The 23,546-nt window shown below is 38.9% G+C and overlaps 1 protein-coding gene across 1 annotated transcript in view; it reads right to left on the bottom strand.

Annotated features, from left to right (window-relative positions):
* Nucleotides 1-23,546, bottom strand: part of kcnn3 (potassium intermediate/small conductance calcium-activated channel, subfamily N, member 3) — a 76,090-nt gene that overhangs the window by 44,294 nt on the left and 8,250 nt on the right. The window contains exon 3 of the mRNA XM_060870808.1: nucleotides 8,987-9,082. Coding sequence (XP_060726791.1) covers nucleotides 8,987-9,082 — 96 coding nt within the window. The remainder of the gene's footprint in view (nucleotides 1-8,986; nucleotides 9,083-23,546) is intronic.

Here is a 23,546-nt window from a genome sequence, read left to right as displayed (position 1 = left end):
TAACTAATTACATATCTCTTTTTTCCATATCCACCATCATCCTCTGTGTTCTGTCCCTCATACCATCTGGTGACAAATGTTCGAAGATTTCAAAAATATTCATTAAATTCAACTGGATTTTTCAGACAAATACATACATGCACGCAAAACAACACACACACACACACGCATCCTCTCTCCAGGCATGTGCTGGCAGAGTCTGAGTCAAAGCCAGGAAGAGAGACTCATCACCACAGAGACACACACAGGAGGAACTCCGGCTTCCAACTACGCACACTTATATACTCCATCATACTCATACGGACACCTTTAACAGCCCTCTCTAATATGACACATTGTACAAATAGCCTTGGATTATGCTTAGCGCGTACATTTTTGTAATCTGATCATCAAGTTCAACAAAGAACATACAGCAGGATGAGCACAGGAACAGAGAGAGGTTGAGGTTAGAGCAAGACCAGCATTTGGTCAGTAGTTTTGATATCCTGTAACACTATCCTAGTAATAGCCGACCCATGCAACGTCACTGAAGTCATCATTTCCTAGAAACATCAAAGTAGTTCACTTTGTCCTTTCACTGTTCATTCACCTTCAGTAACCATTTAATGCCTGTTATAGCTTGTGGTCGATCTGTAGCCGATCCCGGGAATCCAGGCAGGAATACACTCTGGATAGGACACCAGTCTACTGCAGTGCATCATTTACACACATTCACACATGCATTCACACCTAAAGGCAATCCCCAGGGCTGTGGGGCATCACTGTAGAAAATGACATTTTAGCAAGAAAAAAATAGCTTCATTGTCAATGCTGTCATTTCCTAATATATATATACGATTCGTGCCAATTCCAAGCTTTAAATTTTCAAGCCTGAAAGATAATTTTGTTTCCTTCTAAACAAAAAAATAATACTTAGAATGAGCAAAAATATACTGTAGACATTTCAAACAATTTTAAATGTTTCTACATATATTTGGTTTACTATAATCTTATAACAGGAAATACTAGATAATTGTCACGATATGACAACAGATCTTGTCACGTGTTACCAGAAGACGTCTCTTGCAGTGCTGCACTAATATGAACGACAGACCAAAGGTTTTTCACGTGTTTTGCTAGCTGTATTTTGTTTTATGGTACATATTAGAATTTGATGCTCCATATCCAATCTCCAGTTTTTAGTGATTCTTTGTTTGCAGCATTCTCTTATTTCTAGGCTACCCATGTTGCCCACTTTTGTGTGCTCGCTAAGTACCACTGATTACATGATTGCAGGATTCCATATTTTTCATAATGGCTTTTACATATTCCTGTCCTCTCTCCCCCATTGTCTATCACACACACAGTAGGTATATCTCTATGGCTGTATATATCTCTATGTGAGTACATATTGTAACATCACTGCTTTTTTTATGTATCTGAATATGCATTCATTCATTCATTCATTCATTCATTCATTCATTCATTTTCTACCGCTTTATCCGAACTACCTCGGGTCACGGGGAGCCTGTGCCTATCTCAGGCGTCATCGGGCATCAAGGCAGGATACACACTGGACGGAGTGCCAACCCATCGCAGGGCACACACACACACTCTCATTCACTCATACACTATGGACAATTTTCCAGAGATGCCAATCAACCTACCATGCATGTCTTTGGACCGGGGGAGGAAATCGGAGTACCCGGAGGAAACCCCCGAGGCACGGGGAGAACATGCAAACTCCACACACACAAGGCGGAGGTGGGAATCGAACCCCTAAGCCACTGTGCCCCCCTTGTATCTGAATCGTTTGCTTTAATTTTCAAGTTGTTGATAACATTCAATCATATTCTATACCATTCATAGTTTATTCATTCAGACAGTAACATTTGGATACACAAGCATACACACTCAAAACAAACAAACAAACAAACAAACAAACAAAAAAACACTTTCCTGTAACCCCCCCCCCCCAAAAAAAAAAAAAAAAAAAAAAAAAAAAAACCTGTTGATTAAGTCTAAACCATTTAAGCATAGTGTAAAAAAAAAGTGCATTTTGTTCCCTCATGCATGTGCGTATGAGGAAAGATGGTACAAAAAGAGGGATGTCAGCACAAAAAAAGGGTGGAAATGCAGCTGATGACAAATTCTGCTCAAGTTTGGAAAATTAGCAGCAATCAGGTTTAAATCAGAGGCAGTGTGAAGTTGCTTGGATCTGAAGAGTCAGTGCTGCTTTTGAATACACTAATAATTCTATTCAATGTTATACTTAAAATATTCCAAGATATGAAAAAAGTGCTGAATAGTGCTGCATGAAGATTATTCTGTCAGTGATTTTTATCTTCGCGATCTTGCGATATTTATGACAATATATGCATACTGTATATCACAAACTCAACAAACGATATGTACATAATACACCACAAACATCTGTGTCAGTTTCGACACACAACTGTTACACAACCAATATTCTAAATATTATAAGAGCCCCTGTCAAGACAAATACATCTCTATTATTAATTATTTATACAGAACAGTTTATTCTGTACACAGCAGTCTTTTCATTGGGCTAAGTCTATGCGAGGATATTAATCGGCTGTAATGCCTTCCACACTACGACATGTTCTGATACATTCGTCCTTGTAAAAAAACAAAACAAAACAAAAAAAAAAACTTAAATCTATTTCTTTGTTATTGAATTTGCCGTCCTGCATTTTCTGACAGCTGGTTGTCAGCTTCTATTGTTTCACAGCGGCTTTTAAACAGGAATTGTGCCTCACGTAGAGTACATCTGTTAGGTGATTCCAAGGCACAGTCTGCATGATTAGTTAGTAAATTAATTATTATTTTCAAGAGGCACTAGAAGAACAGATTGTGGCCACATCATGCTGTGTTTTGCACTGCATCTCACTATATAGACATCTAGCTCAGGGGTAAGTGTTGTCTTTTAATGACAGACACATGATACTGACTGGAATCCACTAAGTGTGATGTTTTTAAATTAATAATACAAGAAATTTTCAATTATTTTCTTGACTCATTTCTAATTTTTGTTCTAACTGTTCCAATCTATCCAATTACTGTATCTATCCAAGTTTCTTCTGTCTAACTACGTTCGAAAGCTCCATAGTATAGATCACTTATTGTTTGCTTCTGACTGTGGATAGGTTTCTATTTAATTTACATTATACTACACAGTAGTGTACTATGTACATAGTGGACTATGAATAGTGTACATAGTGGACTATGATATTTTACTGGACAGGACTGCAAACAGAGTTGAGTTAAACATACCAGTTTTTGCTGACCAGTTTTAGAGACTACATGGATCACTACAGAGTAAAGGCAAAACTTAAAGGTGGGGTGCACGATGTTTGAAAAATGCTTCAGAAAACTGCGTTGTTCAGTGCGCATGTCTGACATTAACATAAAGGGGCGTGTCTTGTCAATATGCGGCGGAGAGAGTGATCAGTGCGCATGTGTGACATTAGCATAAAGGGGCGTGTCTTGTCAATATGTGGCGGAGAGAGTGATCAGTGCGCATGTGTGACATTAGCATAAAGGGGCGTGTCTTGTCAATATGCGGCGGAGAGAGTGTTCAGTGCGCATGTGTGACATTATCATAAAGGGGCGTGTCTTGTCAATATGCGGCGGAGAGAGTGTTCAGTGCACATGTGTGACATTAGCAGAAAGCATTTGAAACATTGACATGGCGGATAAAAGCAAAAAGCGAAATAAGGCTTATGATAAGGCAAGAAGCAGCAGGACCCGTGTTAATATAGGATCAGCTTTCCAGCGCTGGAGAGAACTGAACGTCTTCCGCGTGAAACGGAGCTAAACCTTTCACGGTACAACACACAGTACTACAAAAACACATTTGTATTGCCATAGTATTATTCACTGAGTTCATTTATTGATAAAAATATCCCCTCGGCCAGCTGCCCCAGCAGGTTCCGCCATAATAGTTGCCTGGGTTACATATGTATGTGTGGGGGTGGAGCTATCTAAACAGGGGTGATACCCATTTGGGTTAGGGGCGTGTTTGTTTTGGTGATTTCAAATGTCAACATTGGCTTTCAAACATCCCCACCTTTAACAGTGATACACAATCGTATTGTTGTGGCTTATTATTTCCTTCTTTAATTCGTGACAAAACAGAAACGCTGATTACGAATGACGTCTATAAGTGCTTCTGCCACTGTATATGCTCTAAGGAATCCACCTGTGTGTATGGACCCCTCTCACTCACTCACTCATTTTCTACCGCTTATCCGAACTACCTCGGGTCACGGGGAGCCTGTGCCTATCTCAGGCGTCATCGGGCATCAAGGCAGGATACACCTTGGACGGAGTGCCAACCCATCACAGGGCACACACACACTCTCATTCACTCACGCAATCACACACTACGGACAATTTTCCAGAGATGCCAATCAACCTACCATGCATATCTTTGGACCGGGGGAGGAAACCGGAGTACCCGGAGGAAACCCCTGAGATTATAAGCAGCCAATTTTGTAACCAATCATTTTTATTGCTTTAGTTGAACATATATGTCAATATTTACATGTTGAACGTCCCTCATATTCAGAGTTCATTTACACAGGTACATAAATTAAGCTCTGGTCATCTCATTTAGATAAATAAATGCATTTAAATCATCTGAGGTTACCAGATTTCTTTATTTTTCTTTTTTTTATACTTGTGTTTAACATAGTAGTCTAAACATCCCAGACAAACCTATGTACTTGCCTTTAAGGCAGAAATCTGTCTGAAGGCAGCTATTCTGGAGGGTAGTATATACAGTAACAAAGGTTCTACATGTATTATGCATGAAATGAAAATATGACCATGTAATACTAAGGTCAGAAGACACACTCACTATCCATCTGCACATTGTGGTTATCGTGTCAAATGGTCACACCACACATCAGAATGGGGGAAAATGTGTGATTTCTGTGACTTTAACCATGGCATGGTTGTTGGTGATCAGTGAACGAACGTTTTATGGGTAGAAATACCTTGTTGATAAATGAGGTCAGAGGAAAATGGACAGAGATCTAAGGGTTAAGCTACCACAAAGGATATAATAACTCATATAATTACACTTTATAATCATGTTGAGTAGAAAAACATCTCATTATGCACAAATCATTGAATCTTGCAGTGGACGTTGCACGTTGGGTTCCACTCAACTAAACTTGACCGATTAGCAAACAGATCACCTGTTTTTTTTTCTTCCTTTCATTCATCAACTGTACACTTTCAGTGAGTCTCTGGCCATAATTGATTCAGATTCATTTTCTTAGCTGTCAGGAGTGGAACGTGATGTGGGATCTTGCTGTTGTACAGTAACTCATCCACCTCAAGGTTTATTGTGTTGTGCATTTTGAGATGCTTTTCTGCTCACCTTGGTTGTAACGTGTGGTTATTTAGTTATTACATCCTATCTGTTTTCTAAGGACTTTTGTGTTATTCACAAAGTTCCGGGTAAAAATCCGGGAGTTTAGCAGTTTCTGAAATACTCTAACAAATCCATTTTGTGTCCTGATGACAGAAATCACACTTTTTACTCATGCTGATGTTTGATGTGAACATTAGCTGAAGCCACATGATTGGCCTTTTTTGTAAATAATAACCCTTTGTAAATACTCTGGACTAGTAAGCTGCTCCAATGCTGTGAAGGTGGAGAAAGCACTTGTATTCCACAGCAATTAGAATGTAGAAAGATGCATCTTCTTCACCGCATATCAGTAGTGTTTTTTAATCACTTGCATCATATCCAGATCTCGAAGGATGCAGACAGATTGGATCAGATCCCACCACCTTTGTGGAGAATCAGTAAATACCTTTCAAAAACCATAGCCAACAGGTCTAGCACATGTACTCTCTTTATGGATTATTGCTCTAATAGCATGTTGCCTGTGTCTAACTCAGTGGGATGTACCATTGTGTCTGGTGGTAAATGGTGAAAGTGTAAACACTGTTGTGGTTTTTTCAAAGCCACATTTGCAATGACAGCAGGGACCTTAAGCTGCACGCTGCCTCAAATTTCAAAGAGGACCAGCTCAGTCTTTTACTTCTCGGGGTCAGAGCAGCCGAGCCATTTGCCTATTACAATTCCTGCTGTAGCAACGCAGCAAAGACACTTACCCCTTTTTTAGAGGGCTCAGCAGCAGTGACTGTAGTGAGCTCCACAGCCTTCTATGATAACTCAGCATCAGAAGAAGGCAGTAACCTGTCAGTATAACCATAGCCTGTGAAGTGCACCTCATGCACCAATACTGGCATTATGCTATAGTTAGGGCAATGCTTTGTAAGTGCTTGTTAAAGATGGTCAAGTCCCACAGTCTCCTGAAAAACATTCATTCGTGTACAACATACACATCAACGTGTGTCTGTTCTGATGACAAATAGGAATTTTCTGAAGAATACCTCACACAATGCTCCAACTCTAAGCCCAAAATTCAAGATAAATGATCATGCCAATATGGAACATTAAGCCAGAAAAGGCTGTAATCAGAGCTGGCAAATTAATTAAGAGATACACAGAAAATGTATTTGTAATTACACTTGAATTATACAGTGGCATGACTTTTGTAGCATGTTATTGAATTTACATACATACACTTTAACATTGCCATGTTTAAAGTTGCCATGTTTCTCTTAAGTAACTTTAATGTGGTGTGAATTTTTTACATAACTGTGGCAACTGAAGAAAAACTAATTTGTTTTACTAATAGGATAATATCCATGTAAAATCCCCAGAAAATGAATAAACACCTAAAATAGAAACAGAGTGTTTGACCTAAGAGGTGTGCTGTGGTGTGCAAATGTTCTGTGCTTACTGGAGCTGAAAGTCTCGTATACTTTATAATAAATATTTTTGAAAAATTGAAGTTTCTTTATTATAATTAGTATCTGCTGTATACAACTGTTGTGATAATTAAACGTAATAGGCTTACAAACCTATTATAGGGTGCTTTCAGGGTTGAAACAACTTTGCACAGATGGAAAATGAATACGATCATGAATACAACTTTTTTATGATTATGCAAACTAATGTATTCTCAATGTTCTTTCTTTGTTTCTTTCATTATTTCGGTGTGCACGAATGTCTACGTTTTTGCCTACACAAATTTGCACAGAGATAAAATGAACATGATTATGATGAATACAATTTAAAACTTCATACCTGTTGTAAAATATGGAGAATATTTTATTTTGCACAGTCATAAAAAGTTGTCATCATTATAATCATGTTAATCTTCCATCTGTGCGAATTTGGTTCTGGAATGCACTCTGTAATTGGTTTGTCAGCCTATTAAATTAATTAACATCACAGTTATATACAGCAGATACAGTACTAACAAGAACAGAGAAACAGGAAAGCTCAAATTTTCAAATATATTTATTTAAAAAAGCACACTACATTTACTCTCCTGCAAAACACCTCTATTTTATTTCTAATGCTATTTTTTCCCCTTTTCCTTCTCTTTTTTTAATACCTTCTCTGAGCTGAGCAAAACCTGAGATGGGTTAGAGAAGTGGCAAGCAAACTGAGAAGAAGTTCATGTGTTTTAAATTTTATCTCACTGCCTGCTGATTGTCTGCTGCTGAGATTGTTTCACTAGTGCCAAAACACTGGAGCTGCTCTGAGAATAAGATAACTAAATATGAAACAGAGATCTCTTGCCCACAATCCAGTCACTAGTCCATCTCATGGACCTGCATATGCCCACACTATGGATTAAGAAGCCCTCTTTAGAACCCTCATTACACCTTACATGTTTCCTGTGACACCACAAATGATCTCCCTTGTTCTGTCTAGGATCATATGTCTGAGTATGCATAAAGATCTTTGAGGGTCTTTGGACTTTAGATCTGACTCTGCTGACCAGCGACTAAAAGACATTTGTAAGAGTTTCCCGGAGCTGACTGTGGAAGAAGGAGGTCTTCACTCAGAGTTTCTTTGACTCCTGCTGTTGGTGGCTAAGGTGTGACCCCTAAGAACCCAAAGACGTTGGTTGAACATCACTGCACGAGTTATGGCAATGACAACACAGACAACCTGAATCCCTTCCATTTGCCAATGAAACAACAGGCACCATAGCACGTGTTGGCGGACAGAAAAAGGTTAAATCGTGGCATGTAATGGGTCCACACTGACAGATTTGTTCAGCAAAACCCTTCTGGGCTGGTTGTCCTCAAAATGAGGTGGACCTACTGCTCTTGGTCTCTACAGTCCTATGGTCCTCCATAGTCTAGAGGTGACATGGTGAGTACTGGTCAGTACTCAACGGGGTACATATCACAGGACTGCTGATTGTTGTGGAGAGTGAGGTGTATGGTGGTCATGAGGATCTGGGCATTTATGACATGCTCAAAATTTGTTCTAAAACACCGGTCAAAGCATCACAACATTTATCTAATGTACACTACACAAGCTTTACAATTTACAAATGAAAGTGAACGAGCAAACTATAATAAGATTTCTCTAGAGCATCTGGGTTGTTACACTGGGTTTGCTGGGTTTTCTGAACCTCCAAGACTATGCTTGGAGTTTTTGGTAATATATTTCAGTAGTATAATCTATACATAAGCATTTCACCATATGCAAAAAAAAAAAAAAAAAGAAAATTTCATTTAATTTAAACATCTAAACTTGAGGTTGTCTGTCATATAACATTAGATAAGTTAATACAAAATTATCAAAATTACAAGAGTATCAGAACCAAAAAAGATTTGTTATCAATTTAAGGACAGCAAATGTTGTATTCAGCTATTTGTAGTAGTGGTGCAGGCAACCAGTGGACTGCTATATGGCCAGACAACGCCTGTCTTGTTTTATTTAATAAAATTTAAGTTCATTTATAAAACATTTTTTTTTTTGTGTGAAAAAATACATTACAATAAAGAATTTTAACTATTGAACCCTAATATATAAAAGTGCATGAATAAATATGCATTATGTTGGTATAGGTGAGAGTGTGTATATTCTTACCTGCACCTCTCGAGCATGGTAAGCGATGATAAGCCCAAGGAGGATGATGGTAGACAGGCTGATAAGACATTTCAATGCCAGGGAATACATGGAGCTCTGCAAAAACACATCACACAGACACAGTTAACCACATATATTTTAAAATATATATATATATACACATACTCAAGCACACACACAAACACAGCATCCTGTGGTTAATCTAATAGCCTCTATGATTGCTTCAGGCTCATCATGATAAACGCAACAGCTATGTCTGCACCACATATCAGCAGGAATCCAAATAAATCTCTCTCACCCTCACTTTCTTTCTCAAACACACACACACACACACACACACACACACACACACACACACAGAGGGCCATCTAACACCTCTCACTCCGACAGAAACCAAGGTGATCTATCACTTCCTGTCCAAGCCCCAAAGCTTTCTAGTTGAACTCCAGATAATATTAGAATGGCCACCTGTGGGTCTAATTTAATGCTCTGTACAAAAGCCATTACTCCACACAAACCCATAGCACACTATGTTCTCAAACTCTTCTAGCTTGATATCACTTTTATAGCACTCATAAAAGCATTCGCCCACTTTTGTTTTTCACATTTTCACTCTAATGCATCATATTGCATTGTCTCACATTAACAATATGTTTCACACAGACACATGCAAATAAACTATATTTAGCATTTTTACATATCTTTATTAAATGCATTAAAATAAAAAAAAGAAAAAAAAAATTAAACATTATGCCTAGATAGAAAGATATAGTGGGTGAGAGCTTTCATGTCTATGCAAATTATAAATAATATGTAACATAATAAAGCTGATTGGATGCACAATTCTGTAATTACATTGTTTTCATTCCAAAAAAAATAGTTAAAAAAAACTTAAAATATAATAAACTACTAAGGGGTCAACTCTCAGTGCCGATCCTAAGAACGGATAAAATGGGAGGGATGCCACCGGAAGGGCATCCGGGGTAAAACCTGTGCCACATAATATACGGATCAGATGATCCACCGTGGTGACCCCAAACAGGGAGCAGCCAAAATAAAAGGAACAACTTAAAATATAACATAATTAGAAAACATTTGCCACATCCATGCACTCCACAAACTGCATTTCCCAGAACACACCACAGCCCCCAAACATGGCTACCCTGAACTACACTGCACAGAATTCACTGCCACTATCCTGTCTTCTAATCACACACATACCTGTTACAAATCTCACACTTGCAACACACACTTTAAAAAGAGACTTTTATACCCACCCTTCCATTATTACACAAAGCTCTGCATGGCAGCTACTGAAGGCGCTTCATATACACAACCTGTATACTGTAGTCTCTTTTCTGGTAGTGTTGATTGACTATACAGTATATTAGCCATGAATTTCATCAACCTAGAGATCACGAACAATCTAAACATTCCGACCTTTCCAGTAGCATTGACTTTAATGGATAAATATCAGTGTTATGGTCTTCAGGAATACCTATAGGAAGTATTCAGCAAAACCAAGGGCAGCAGGAACCACCCTCGGTGCTCATACAATTGTAAAGTATTTACCCCCTTTCTCTGGCTGATTGGTCCATGGAGAAGTAAATCTTGGGACGCTACAATGGGGTAGATCTGACATTCCATGTCACCCTTTTTGGCAGGCTTCATTCTTCCCATCTTGGTTTGTGGAGGCTGTGGTCCCTAAAGCCATTGCTTATGTTCTAACCCTAACCCTGTTGATTAGAATGTTCAGACCAGGTTTCTCATATGGGCAGATACATTTCTAGCCACAGGTCACCCAGGTACCAGCTACAAGGTCCTGGTCCCACATACTGTCTACATAAACCTGCTTCCAATTGCCGGACTTCACAACACACAGAGACAAACTACAAAACTACTAAAAACCTCTAAACTACAATTGCTCAACTTTCAAGACAATATTAAATTCAAAATAAAATATGCAAGTCAATAAATATTTTACTATTTATATGTAAGATGTTCAAATAGTAAATAACATGAAAAATAAATAACAAAGAGGCAGCATTGAAAGAATTCTAGAGAATTATAGAGAAGTCATATCAATATCTATTCATATGCAAACACAATGCTTGTACATCCAGCTCCATGATTATTCGCTGCAAAAGATCTCAAATAACACTTCAGGTGCATAAATCAGTGACTGAACACACGTCTTTCACAAACATGTTAAAACACACGTTAAAATGGATTCATCACATACGTGAATCATTCTGAAATTCGAATGGTGATGCATACAACTGTCAAATCAGCTGAACAGTGTAGAAACGCACTGCTAAAGCATGTTTATACTGTATGTACACCTCCATGCTAAATAGTCATTGGGCAAACTAACATTTAACCAAATGGTCATTTTTAAAATGCTTGGTTGCCAATCCTTTAAAGTCAATGACTGCCTGAAATCTGGAACCCATAGACATCATCAGATGCTGGATTTCTTCCCTGGTGGTGTTTGCCAGGCCTTTATTAAAGCTGCTTTTAATTCCTTTATATTCTTGTGTCATTTCACCATCAGTTCTGCTGTCACCAAGTAAACTACAATTGGATTCTTATCAGGTGACATGGACATTGAAGAACGCTATTTCTTTGCTTTAAAAGGTTTTGGGTTGCTTTTGAAGTATGCTTTGGATCATTTGGACCATTTGGTCCATCTGTACTGTGAAATTTAGGCCAATGGGGTTCGAAGAATTTGGCTGAATCATAGAAAATAATATAGCTCCATTCATTTCAGAATTCAGCCTTCTGCTTTTCTCAGCAGTTACATTGTCAATAAATACAAGGTATACCAGGTACATTCATGCCCATGCCATAAGTTGAGCAATTTCCTTCCTTAATCTCTCCATAGAATTTTGTTCCAGAACTGTAAGGGTTTTTTAGATGCTTTATTTGTTAAATGAATCTAGTCGCTGTATTTGAAACCTACACGCTTTACATATTGAGTAAACCCTCTCTTGAAGTCTTTTTGGTGCAAGATGTATGTAAACAGACAAAGTGCAACAGGAACGAGATGGATGTAGGGAGGGGTGTATAGCAAACAGCAGGGGTTAGTGCAGAGAGGGAAGAAGAGCCTAAATACTATCCTAAAAAAACAACAAATAAAGTTGACAATAAGACATTAAAGTAAACATAAGGGACATAGCTGCGACTAGAACAAAAACTATTTGTAATAGTAACCTGTGAGGAAATTGAGTTTAAGGGACAGCAGCAATATCTTTCACTAAAAGATTCCAGTAGCTCTGGATAGATGAAGAGGTGCACAAACTGCTAGCCTGTCCTATTACATGTCCAGTCAGGCTATCAGGTTTTTATTTAAAGATACCTGTCAGCTGAATAGATAGAATTTCATTTCCTGATATTTACCTCTAGATGTGTTTGGTACCTTTGGTGGCATCTATAAAATCATCCATGTGGACAAAAATCATATGTCTACCCAAAAATAATGATATTTCTTGCCTCTTTTGACCACAAATCAGATGTATCTACATCAAAATAAACAATAAAGCAAGTGTATACTTGTGTATAAATCACACCCATGCAGTGAATCACTGTGTACTGGTGTCTAAGTAAGTCTGAATTGATGTTCGCTCAATCTACAGTGAGGGAAAAATTATTTGATACCCTGCTGATTTAGTACGTTTGCCAACTGACAAAAAAAAAAAAAAAAGGTCTATAATTTTAATGATAGGTTTATTTTAACAGTGAGAGACACAATAACAACAAAAAAATCCAGAAAAACGCATTTCAAAAAAGTTAAATTGTTTCGCATTTTAATGAGTGAAAAAAGTATTTGATCCCTTCGCAAAACATGACTTTGTACTTGGTGGCAAAACCCTTGTTGATAATCACAGAAGTCAGACATTTCTTATAGTTGGGCACCGGTCTTGCAGACTCTTCTTTGCAAATCCTCTCCAAATCATTAAGGTTTCGTGGCTGATGTTTGGCAACTTGAACCTTTAGCTCTCTTCACAGATTTTCTATAGGATTAAGGTCTGGAGACTGGCCACTGTGCTTCTTCTTGAGACACTCCTTTGTTGCCTTGGCTATGTGTTTTGGGTCATTGTCATGCTGGAATACCCATCCATGACCCATTTTCAATGCCCTGTCTAAGGGAAGGAGTTTTTCACATGTTTACACAGGTTTTTTGTGTTGGCCATTTTCATTCATTTTTTCCCCCTCACTGTATATGATGCAAAAACCACTGTGCTGCTCATCTGTAAAAATAAAATAGTCAAATCCTGTAACACAACTCTCTATCTGCTCTATTATCTGAGGTGACTGCATCTTCTAAACAATGCAAAAAGAACAAAAGCGTATGACAAAATCCATGCTAAAAAGGTCATAGTACCGACTCAACTGACAGTGCCAAAAAAAAGAAAAAAACTAAAGAGCAAGAAAATCAGAGCAATGATGATACATAGACAAACCCAACAAACAGATTAAATTATACAGGTTTTGAAATGTTAGTACCAAAGTACAAACAAAATGGGTATACAGTATGTGCTAGATCAGAAAAGACGGCTCCAGGCGTGAAGTGATGGATGAGCCCTTGGTCAAGGAATTTCTCTGTCTTTTGCTAAAGTAAGAGCTTGTGGAGAGTGTAAAGTGATAGCCCATGTCCCCACAGTGTCCAGTAAATATTCTGTTTTTTTTGTTTGTATTTGTTTTTTCTTTATAGCTAATTCAACGATATTAAAAATGCATTAAGAAGATAAGAAGATGCAGAGTAATACGTTGATCGAAACTTGGAATGCTTTGGAATGCATCCAGGTACTATTGGAGAATAATTCATTAAGATAACACTGATGTAACCTACAACCCACATCTTGAGATGACCCTTGTTTCAAGAATGAGCAAAATGTCTTGCCTATGCAAATCTACAGAACCTGGGGTATGTGGCACAGAAGAGACACAACGTAGACGTCAATTCTAACTAGGTCAGAGATTTAATGAAGATAAGGATAAGGTGGTTGTCCAGAGAGAAATCATTCTTATTGGTGCTGTCTGTGACGCTGATGTGACTAAATAAAATTCAACTCCCAAAACAGTCTGACAGATCAAAATGCAAATGCAGATGACTTTAATAGCAAAGTAAAAGCAAAAACATTCAGTTCTGTCTAAGAAGTAGCCACATTTCTGTCAGTACACTGTACAGTATGTACAGAGGACTGTTAAAAAGGTTGAGACGTTTGCTTAAAGATGTGGGTGAGCATTTTATAATTGTGTATAACTAAACATACAGTTGTTGTGTCTGTCTGAATGTCTAGTGTAGCACAGTGAGAGTATTAAGATATTATTATTATTATATGTCTCTGTAGTATTCAGACAAAACAAAAAAAAAGGATGTCAAACTTTTTGTCGGTAGCCCCACTTGCTTAAAGCATCTTCCCATGTACCTGCAATGGGTAGAAAATAAAGGGGATAAATCTGAATGTTCTGAAGACATTTTTACCCTAAAATCGGGTATTCATATGAGGAGGCAAATCAGTAGCAACATCTACTGCTGTTTGGGAAGAGAGGTGAGTGGATACTGTAGATCTTGCCTCGAGAGCAAAAAGTGGAGGGTTTAATATTGGTCATGCCAATCCCCAGACCATAACCACAAGTGAGTTGCATTTGACCTCCCGAAGAGGAAACTGATGGGGAAAAAACAACTCTACTTTTGCTCGCCTAAAAATACAAAAAGTTATAAGAAAATAAAAGCTAAAATCTTTTGATCTTAACCCGAAATGCATTTGTTATGTACCACAAACAAATTCATTAGCCTTGCAGTTCAATAACAATATTTATTTCTCCTATAAAACAGTGTACTTGAAAAAAAAAGAGACTTTTATGCAAGATACACTGTCCATGAAGACTTTTATTACAATAAATTAACAAACAGCATGATACAGTAGTCAGACATTTGCTAATTTGAATCACTAAAATACATAATATATTTCACCAAGAGTTATGAGTAATACATACATTTCTACATTTAATAAAGACATAGATCACTGCTGTATTTTAAGGAAATTTTAGGGATGGCCAAGTTGTCTTAATGCAATCGTTTGAACTACACACACTTGGCCAAGATATCAATAGGTCTGGGCCTGCATTTGTTGGCAAGCTACACTGATCTCTAATGAATATACATGTCTATTGAGAAAACCTGTAGGTGTAGCATTTTCATTTCACTGCACCGCCAATCCAGAGTTTTTATATGTTGTTTCCAGGTGTGTATTCTCACCCAAATTTCTGTCCCCTTAAAAAAAAAAAAAATCTTTATATTACATCCGTGTCCAAAAGTGAGAATGACACAAATATTAATTTTCCCAAATTCTGCTGCCTCAGTTTTTATGATGGCAATTTGCATTTATTCCGGAACGTTATGAAGAATGATCAGATCAATTGCAGTTAATTACAAAGTCCCTCTGTGAAATTAATGAACTTAATCCCCCCAAAAAAACATTTCCACTGCATTTCAGCCGTGCCACAAAACTGACCAGTGATTCTCTCATTAATCACAGGCGAGAGTGTTGACGAGGACAAGGCTAGAGATCACTCATGTCATGCTGATTAAGTTAGAATAACAGACTGGAAGCTTGAAAAGGAGGGTTGTGCCTGAAATCGTTGTTCTTCCTCTGTTAATTATGGTTACCTGCAAGGAAACACCTGCAGTCATCATCGCTTTGTACAAAAAGGGATTCACAGGCAGGGATATTGCTGCTAGTAAAATTGCACATAAATCAACCAGGTATCGGATTATCAAGAACTTCAAGGAGAACGGTTCGATTGTTGTGAAGAAGGCTTCAGGACACCCAAGGAAGTCCAACAAGCGTCAGGACCGTCTCCTAAAGCTCTGGGATCGGTACACCACCAGTGCAGAGCTTGCTCAGGAATGGCAGCAGGCAGGTGTAAATGGAAGACTTTTGGAAGATGGCCTGATGTCAAGAAGGGCAGCAAACAAGTGGCTCAGGGATCAAAACATTGAAATTTTGCGTCCATGACCAGGAAACTCCCCAAACCATAATTCTATTAAGATTGACTTTTGGTCAATCCTTAAGAGGCAGGTGGACAAACATAAACCCACAATTTCTGACAAACTCTAAATATTGATTATGTAAGAATGGGCTGTCATCAGTCAGGATGTGGCTCAGACGTTGATTGACAGCATGCCAGGGCGAATTGCAGAGGTCTTGAAAAAAAAGGGTCAACACTGCAAATATTGACTTTCTGCATAAACTTAATGTAATTGTCAATAAAAGCATTTGACACTTATCAAATGCATATAATTTATACTTCAGTATACCATAGTAACATCTGACGAAAATATCTATAAACACTGAAGCAGCAGACTTTGTGAAAATTAATATTTGTGTCATTCCTCAAAACTGTATTTATACCACTTTGACATTTTTTATGCTTGTTTTTCAGTTGCTATTGTTTTACTGTTGAAGGTTTTTAACCCTTTGAGTTTGTGAAATGTAATAAGCATGCTTTGAATGCAATAAGTGCATCCTACACACCACTCCCACATCTGAATGCTACAGTCATCTACTCAAAATACAAGCCAAATGAATCACAAAGCAGGAACAACCCCAACCCATTCAAATTTCAACCATAACTTACATGTATGAATGTTTAATGTGCAAGAGCAATATGCTTGGAATTTATACAAACCTCTATGCAAAATGTATAACTAACTTAATTCTAACCGTACAACTTTAACTGAGACAAAATTGTGGATCTGATTTTAAGAAATGTGGTGGTTCAGGGTTACTGCTCAAAAAGTTGGGGTTCAAGCCACAGCACTGAAAAAACTGCCACTGTGTCGTAACTGATCCGATTTTCTGACCCCAACTTCATTTCCACATGGAACGAAAATAATTTTCACAGTATTGTCATGTATATGCCACAGATCAAAGCATCATCTTAAATGTGCTGAGTCATTTTTAAATCCTCGATTTTTCAATTATTGTAGAAATGTCTTAACTGGGGAGGCACGGTGGCTTAGTGGTTAGCACGTTCGCCTCACACCTCCAGGGTTGGGGGTTTGATTCCTGCCTCCGCCTTGTGTGTGGAGTTTGCATGTTCTCCCCGTGCCTCGGGGGTTTCCTCCGGGTGCTCCAGTTTCCTCCCCCGGTCCAAAGACATGCACGGTAGGTTGATTGGCATCTCTGGAAAACTGTCCGTAGTGTGTGATTGCGTGAGTGAATGAGAGTGTGTGTGCCCTGTGATGGGTTGGCACTCCGTCCAGGGTGTATCCTGCCTTGATGCCCGATGACGCCTGAGATAGGCACAGGCTCCCCATGACCCGAGGTAGTTCGGATAAGCGGTAGAAAATGAATGAATGAATGTCTTAACTGAGAAAGAATTATTATTACTACTGTTTTTTTATATAAAATTTATTATAAACACCTTCGATTAGATTATTAATCCTGGTTTAATTTAACTAATTTAAAAAAGGTAGTCAAGCAGTTTATAAATGTTGTTTAACTATGCTGTATTTCGGTCATATTACAAAGAGATCTAAAAAGTCTACACACCCCTGTTAAGATGGTAGTCAAAAAATTAAACCAATTTCAGAACTTTTTCTACCCCAATGTATTGAAATAAATGTCAGCTATTTCTGTACGATTTTATACACACCTTCTTGGTTTCATCTTCCTGCTGAAGATCCACAAAGAGTTTAGAATACATGCATGGTATCTGACTGTTATACTCTTCATGTCTGGGCCATGGGGCAGGGAGGTGAGACTGAAACAGATACAGATATAAAGTGTATATTTGGTGCAACTAAAAGAGCACCATACCTCCAGTGCAACATGCTGGCGGCAGCTAGTAAGCTGAAGATGAAAAGGATGTTCACATTTCAGCATGAAAATCACCCAAAGCATACAGTAAAAACAACAAAGTAAGGCTTAAAGAAAATCCCCAGACCTGAATCGAACTGAATATCTTTGGGGTGTCCTATAGCGGGCTCTGAACAGGCAATGTCCTTTACAATTTTTTGGATCTAGAAAGCTTTTGCAGAAAGGAGCAGGAAAATATTGCCAACCTGCCATTTTAACAGAGGTATGTAGACTTATCAAATATGCATTGTATATCAAATAGTTGTATACAGTGCCTTGCAAAAGTATTCATCCCCACTGACCTTTTGACACGTTACAACCACAAACAAAAATGTATTTTATTAGGATTTTATGTGATAGACCAACACAAAGTGAGACATAATTTTGAAGTGGAAGGAAAATGATAAATCGTGTCCAAATATTTTTCACAAATAAATATCTGAAGTGTGGCGTGCATTTGTATTCTGCCCCACTGAGTCAATACTTTGTAGAACCACCTTTTGCTGCAAATACAGCTGCAAGTCATTTGGGGTTTGTCCTACAGTACCAGCATTGCACATCTAGAGAGTGAGGTTTTTGCCCATTCTTCTTTGCAAAATAGCTCAAGCTCAGTCAGATTGGATTGAGAGAATCTGTGAACAGTGATTTTCAAGTCTTGCTACAGATTCTCAATTGGATTTAGGTCTGGACTTTGACTGGGCCATTCTAACACATGGATATGCTTTGATCTAAAACACTCCATTGTAGCTCTGACTGTATGTTTAGGGTCATTGTCTTGCTGGAAGGTAAACCTCCGCCCCAGTCTCAAGTCTTTTGCAGACTCTAACAGGGTTTCATCTAAGATGGACCTGTATTTGGCTTCCATCAACTCTGACCAGCTTCCCTGTCCCTGCTGAAAAAAAGCATCCCCACAACATGATGCTGCCACCACCATGTTTCACGGTGGGCATGGTGTGTTCAGGGTGATGTGCAGTGTTAGGTTTCCGCCACACATAACGTTTTGAATTTTGGCCAAAAAGTTAATTTTTGGTCTCATCTGAGCAGAGCACCTTCTTCCACATGCTTGCTGTGTCCCCCACATGGCTTGTCGCAAACAGGATTTCTTATGGCTTTCTTTCAACAATGGCTTTCTTCTTGCCACTCTTCCATAAAGACCAGATTTGTGGCGTGCACGACTAATAGTTGTCCTGTGGACAGATTCTCCCACCTGAGCTGCGGATCTCTGCAGCTCCTCCAGAGTTACCACTGGCCTCTTGGCTGCTTCTCTGATTAATGCTCTCCTTGCACGGCCTGTCAGTTTAGGTGGACGGCAATGTCTTGGTAGGCTTGCAGTTGTGCCATATTCTTTCCATTTCCGGATGATGGATTGTACAGTGCTCCGTGAGATGTTCAAGGCTTGGGATATTAATTTATAACCTAACTCTCCACAACTTTATCCCTGACCTGTCTGGTGTGTTCTTTGGTCTTCATGATGCTGTTTGTTCATTAATGTTCTCTAACACACTTCTGAGGGCTTCACAGAACAGCTGTATTTATACTGAGATTAAATTACACACAGATGCACTCTATTTACTAATTAGGTGACTTCTGAAGGCAGTTGTTTTCACTGGATTTTAGTTAGGGGTATCAGAGTAAAGGGGGCTGAATACAAATGCACACCACACTTTTCAGATATTTGTTTTTAAAAAAAAAAAATTTGGACACCATTTATAATTTTCATTCCACTTCACAATTATGTGCCACTTTCTTTTGGCCTATTTCATAAAATCTCAATAAAATACATTTTTCTTTGTGGTTGTAACATGTCAAAATGTGGATAAGTTCAGTGGGTATGAATACTTTTGCAAGGCACTGTAGACTGTATATTATAACTTGGCTATTCCACTTATCTATTTATGTTAGGCTCATTAGCATCCGGAATATTGATTGTCTATAAAAATCCTATTTCTGTTAAAGAAAAGTCAGGATCATACATTTATTCATTATCACATACCTGACATTCTGCTTGCTTGATTTTAATGGGCCCCATATTAAGACGACTTTCCTTTGACATACTGCACCAAGACACATAGCAATATTCAGTGTGCAGATTTAATACAGAAATTTCACACATCAGTAAACCTCAGACCTCAGACTTAACTACAGGTTTAAGTGGCTACTGTGGCTTAAGTTTGCAGAAATTAGAGACTTGTATTCACTGTGTGTTTCTTGTGTAATATTCGTGTTGAATTATATCGAGCAAAGAGCTGTGTTTTTCCAGTTAACACCAGTGTCAACAGATACTTTCTCTAGATACACTCCAGAAAAGTACTGAATACCATTTGAGGTTAATTCGACAAAAAAAACAAAGTAGCCAATTAAAGCATGATAAAATAACTAATGTTCTGTGCATACATTATGTATTCATCACCTCAAAACCACAGTAAAACTATTGGGGAACATATAAAAAAAAAAACATTAAAAAAAGGTATAGGATGTGCTGATCAAGTGCTGGGAAACAGTTAAAGTATTCATTCATTCATTTTCTACCGCTTATCCGAACTACCTCGGGTCACGGGGAGCCTGTGCCTATCTCAGGCGTCATCGGGCATCAAGGCAGGATACACCCTGGACGGAGTACCAACACATCACAGGGCACACACACACACTCTCATTCACTCACACAATCACACACTACGGACAATTTTCCAGAGATGCCAATCAACCCACAATGCATGTCTTTGGACTGGGGGAGGAAACCGGTGTACCCGGAGGAAACCCCCGAGACACGGGGAGAACATGCAAACTCCACACACACAAGGCGGAGGCGGGAATCGAACCCCCAACCCTGGAGGTGTCAGGCGAACGTGCTAACCACTAAGCCACCGTGCCCCCACAGTTAAAGTAATGTTTTAAAATAAACCAAGAGTACAAATAAAACACTATTTCCTTCTGACCACATTACATATATCTCTGATTTTTTTTTCAGGCTTATAAACTTATTTTCTTAATCTGAATACCAGCCCTAGGAAATCACCTCATCTCTTTCCTGTGGAAAGTGCTGGCTGAACCTTTAGACTTCATTTTCTGACTCTGAATGCAGCCTCTTTATTAGGGAACAGGACAGGAAGTCTCTGAGTATGAATATGTAATCTCAGGCTTTAAATTTTAAACATGCAGGGTGTTTAAAATGACGGTGTAAAGTGTTGTATTTATGCAGAGCAACTAAAACAGTGATTAATATGTAATGTTAAGGAAGACCCGTCTCACCTGATTGTCTATAAAAACAAAGTAAACGTTCTGAAACAGGATTTATACTTTCGCTAATCGATTCTGAGCTTTTGTCAGAAAGCTGGCTGCAGTAGAAGGTGATTACAAGTCTGTATGTCCTGCCAATAGTCTGGCACTAAGAGCTTCAGCCTCGTCCTCTCTCTTCTTTCAGCCGCTCGTTTTATTGCTTTCATCTAACCTTTTCTGCTCACCTTCTGCCAGATAAAGTCATATATCAAATCCTACTCCTGATTTCATTGGAAATGAAATCTGATCACACTTGTTATTGTATTCCACAGATCTTTTAGTATTCTTATATGAACCCAACGGGTGCAGAACAGAATATGCCTGCATGAACGTAGAGAGTGTGTATGTCGATATTCATTCATTCATCTTCTACCGCTTATCCGAACTACCTCGGGGCACGGGGAGCCTGTGCCTATCTCAGGCGTCATTGGGCATCAAAGCAGGATACACCCTGGATGGAGTGCCAACCCATCGTAGGGCACACACACACTCTCATGCACTCACACACTAGGGACAATTTTCCAGAGATGCCAATCAACCTACCATGCATGTCTTTGGACCGGGGGAGGAAACCGGAGTACCCGGAGGAAACCCCCGAGGCACGTGGAGAACATGCAAACCACACACACAAGGTGGAGGTGGGAACCGAACCCCGACCCTGGAGGTGTGAGGCGAACGTGCTAACCACTATGTATGTCGACATAACTTTAATAAATGTATCAAAACAAATACATAAGTTAGTATTTCATATGCTGTGTTCTCACAGGCTATGGTTACACAGCCAATATGTCTCTATCTCTCTACTACATGACCCTTCAGAGTGCAGAATCAGCATCTCGTTCACAAAGAAAAACAAAACAGAAACAAGTGTTTGTGAATTGTTCTTGCCTTATATACTTGTCACACTACATGTGTTCCTTGGAGCTGTGAGTGTAAGGTAGCCTGTCCTCCTAAACAAGTGATAGATTTAGATGTATATCATTTCCTTTCATCCCTTGTGATAAGAGGTGATGGCAGGTGTGATGAGAATATTTTCTTTTTACTTAACATTTGGAGCGCTATGACTACGAGCCTACCAGAATTGGAATCGCTTGTTATCTAACTGTCTGTGAGTTAGATATGAACTGTTCTGTTGTACAGAATGGTGCTCACCTCTCAGACCTTCACTGTGTCTTCCCCCTTGATGCTGAAGTTTTTCACATTGCATGCCATCTGCAACCTACGAGCCTGCAAATATGTTCAGCTAATGAGGTTTAGGAATTCTGCATCGTGCTCGCCACCTGTGAGGTCTTCTAACATGAACCTTACAAATCAGCTCTGCCTATACCGTATGGTGAATGCTTGCCATTGACAATTGCATTGCATCATGTTAGGCTTCACTGAATAAAGCACCTCTTTCAGAAATTCACTCTTCAAGAACCTAGTGCAGGCACACTGATGACACTCTGGTGAGGTCTTACACCTTATGCACGGAACATACAGAAAATTCATTAGCTAGTTTGTTGCTTGCACTGGAACGAATACTACACTTTCAACCAAAAGGATGGTAGTTTCCATCTGATTGTAGTTTTGAGTTCTTGGCTTCTACAGTATATGTTTTGGCTATAAGATGTTCACGTTTTGCATTGGTTGGTTCACGTCAGCGAATCCACATGTTCTCGTGGCTTCAGAGGACAGATAGTTTATCATGTTTTCCTCCCAAGGACAGATATGCCACTTGAAAATCTTACATTTTAGCCTCAGTCTGGCACCACAGATGTTCTGCAGATGCATGCAGGAGGTGTCGTCACCACTGTTGGCCAGAGGCATAAGCTAATACTTAATAATACAATAAGATAACAGTGTCATATCAGAATTTCTGGCACATGTTTCCCAACCAGGATGCAGGCCAGCTGGGACAAGTCTACTCATAGCAGGCTACAGAGTTCAATGGCATAAAGCTACATTCATGAAGGATGCTAGACTACCATTCAAAATTGAGCAGGCTACTAATGGTCTGTCTGGGATTGGTTTCCTATTGAAGACAGACAGCTATGACAGATGCCTCCCTCACAAACTGAACATGCAAGCTCGTGAAGCAAATTCTTACTAACTAGCTGGTGCTGGTCCATTTGCACAACATCACAATAATCATGTAGCAGTCACCAGGGTAACACAGACTAAGATAGCACTCTCCGCCTTGCATTAAGGTGTGCCCACCTATGGATATTGAATAACAGCAAGTCATATAAATGGCGCAATAGTGAAGCAGTTGAGACAGTTTGAACGGTCGAGAGAGTAGCATGTGCAATCAGAAATGATGTCCCAGATTGGACAGAAATTTGGTAGAGTAAGCTGGACTTCTTAGCTAACGCTAAAATCGACTCACTGAGTCCAGTTTTGCTGAACATGTGCACACAGCATACATAGTAGCC

This window comes from Tachysurus vachellii, chromosome 5 (assembly GCF_030014155.1).
Source record: "Tachysurus vachellii isolate PV-2020 chromosome 5, HZAU_Pvac_v1, whole genome shotgun sequence".
Lineage (NCBI taxonomy): Eukaryota > Metazoa > Chordata > Actinopteri > Siluriformes > Bagridae > Tachysurus > Tachysurus vachellii.
Note: the sequence above shows the minus strand (reverse complement) of the source record. Positions and strands in the feature narration are given on the sequence as shown.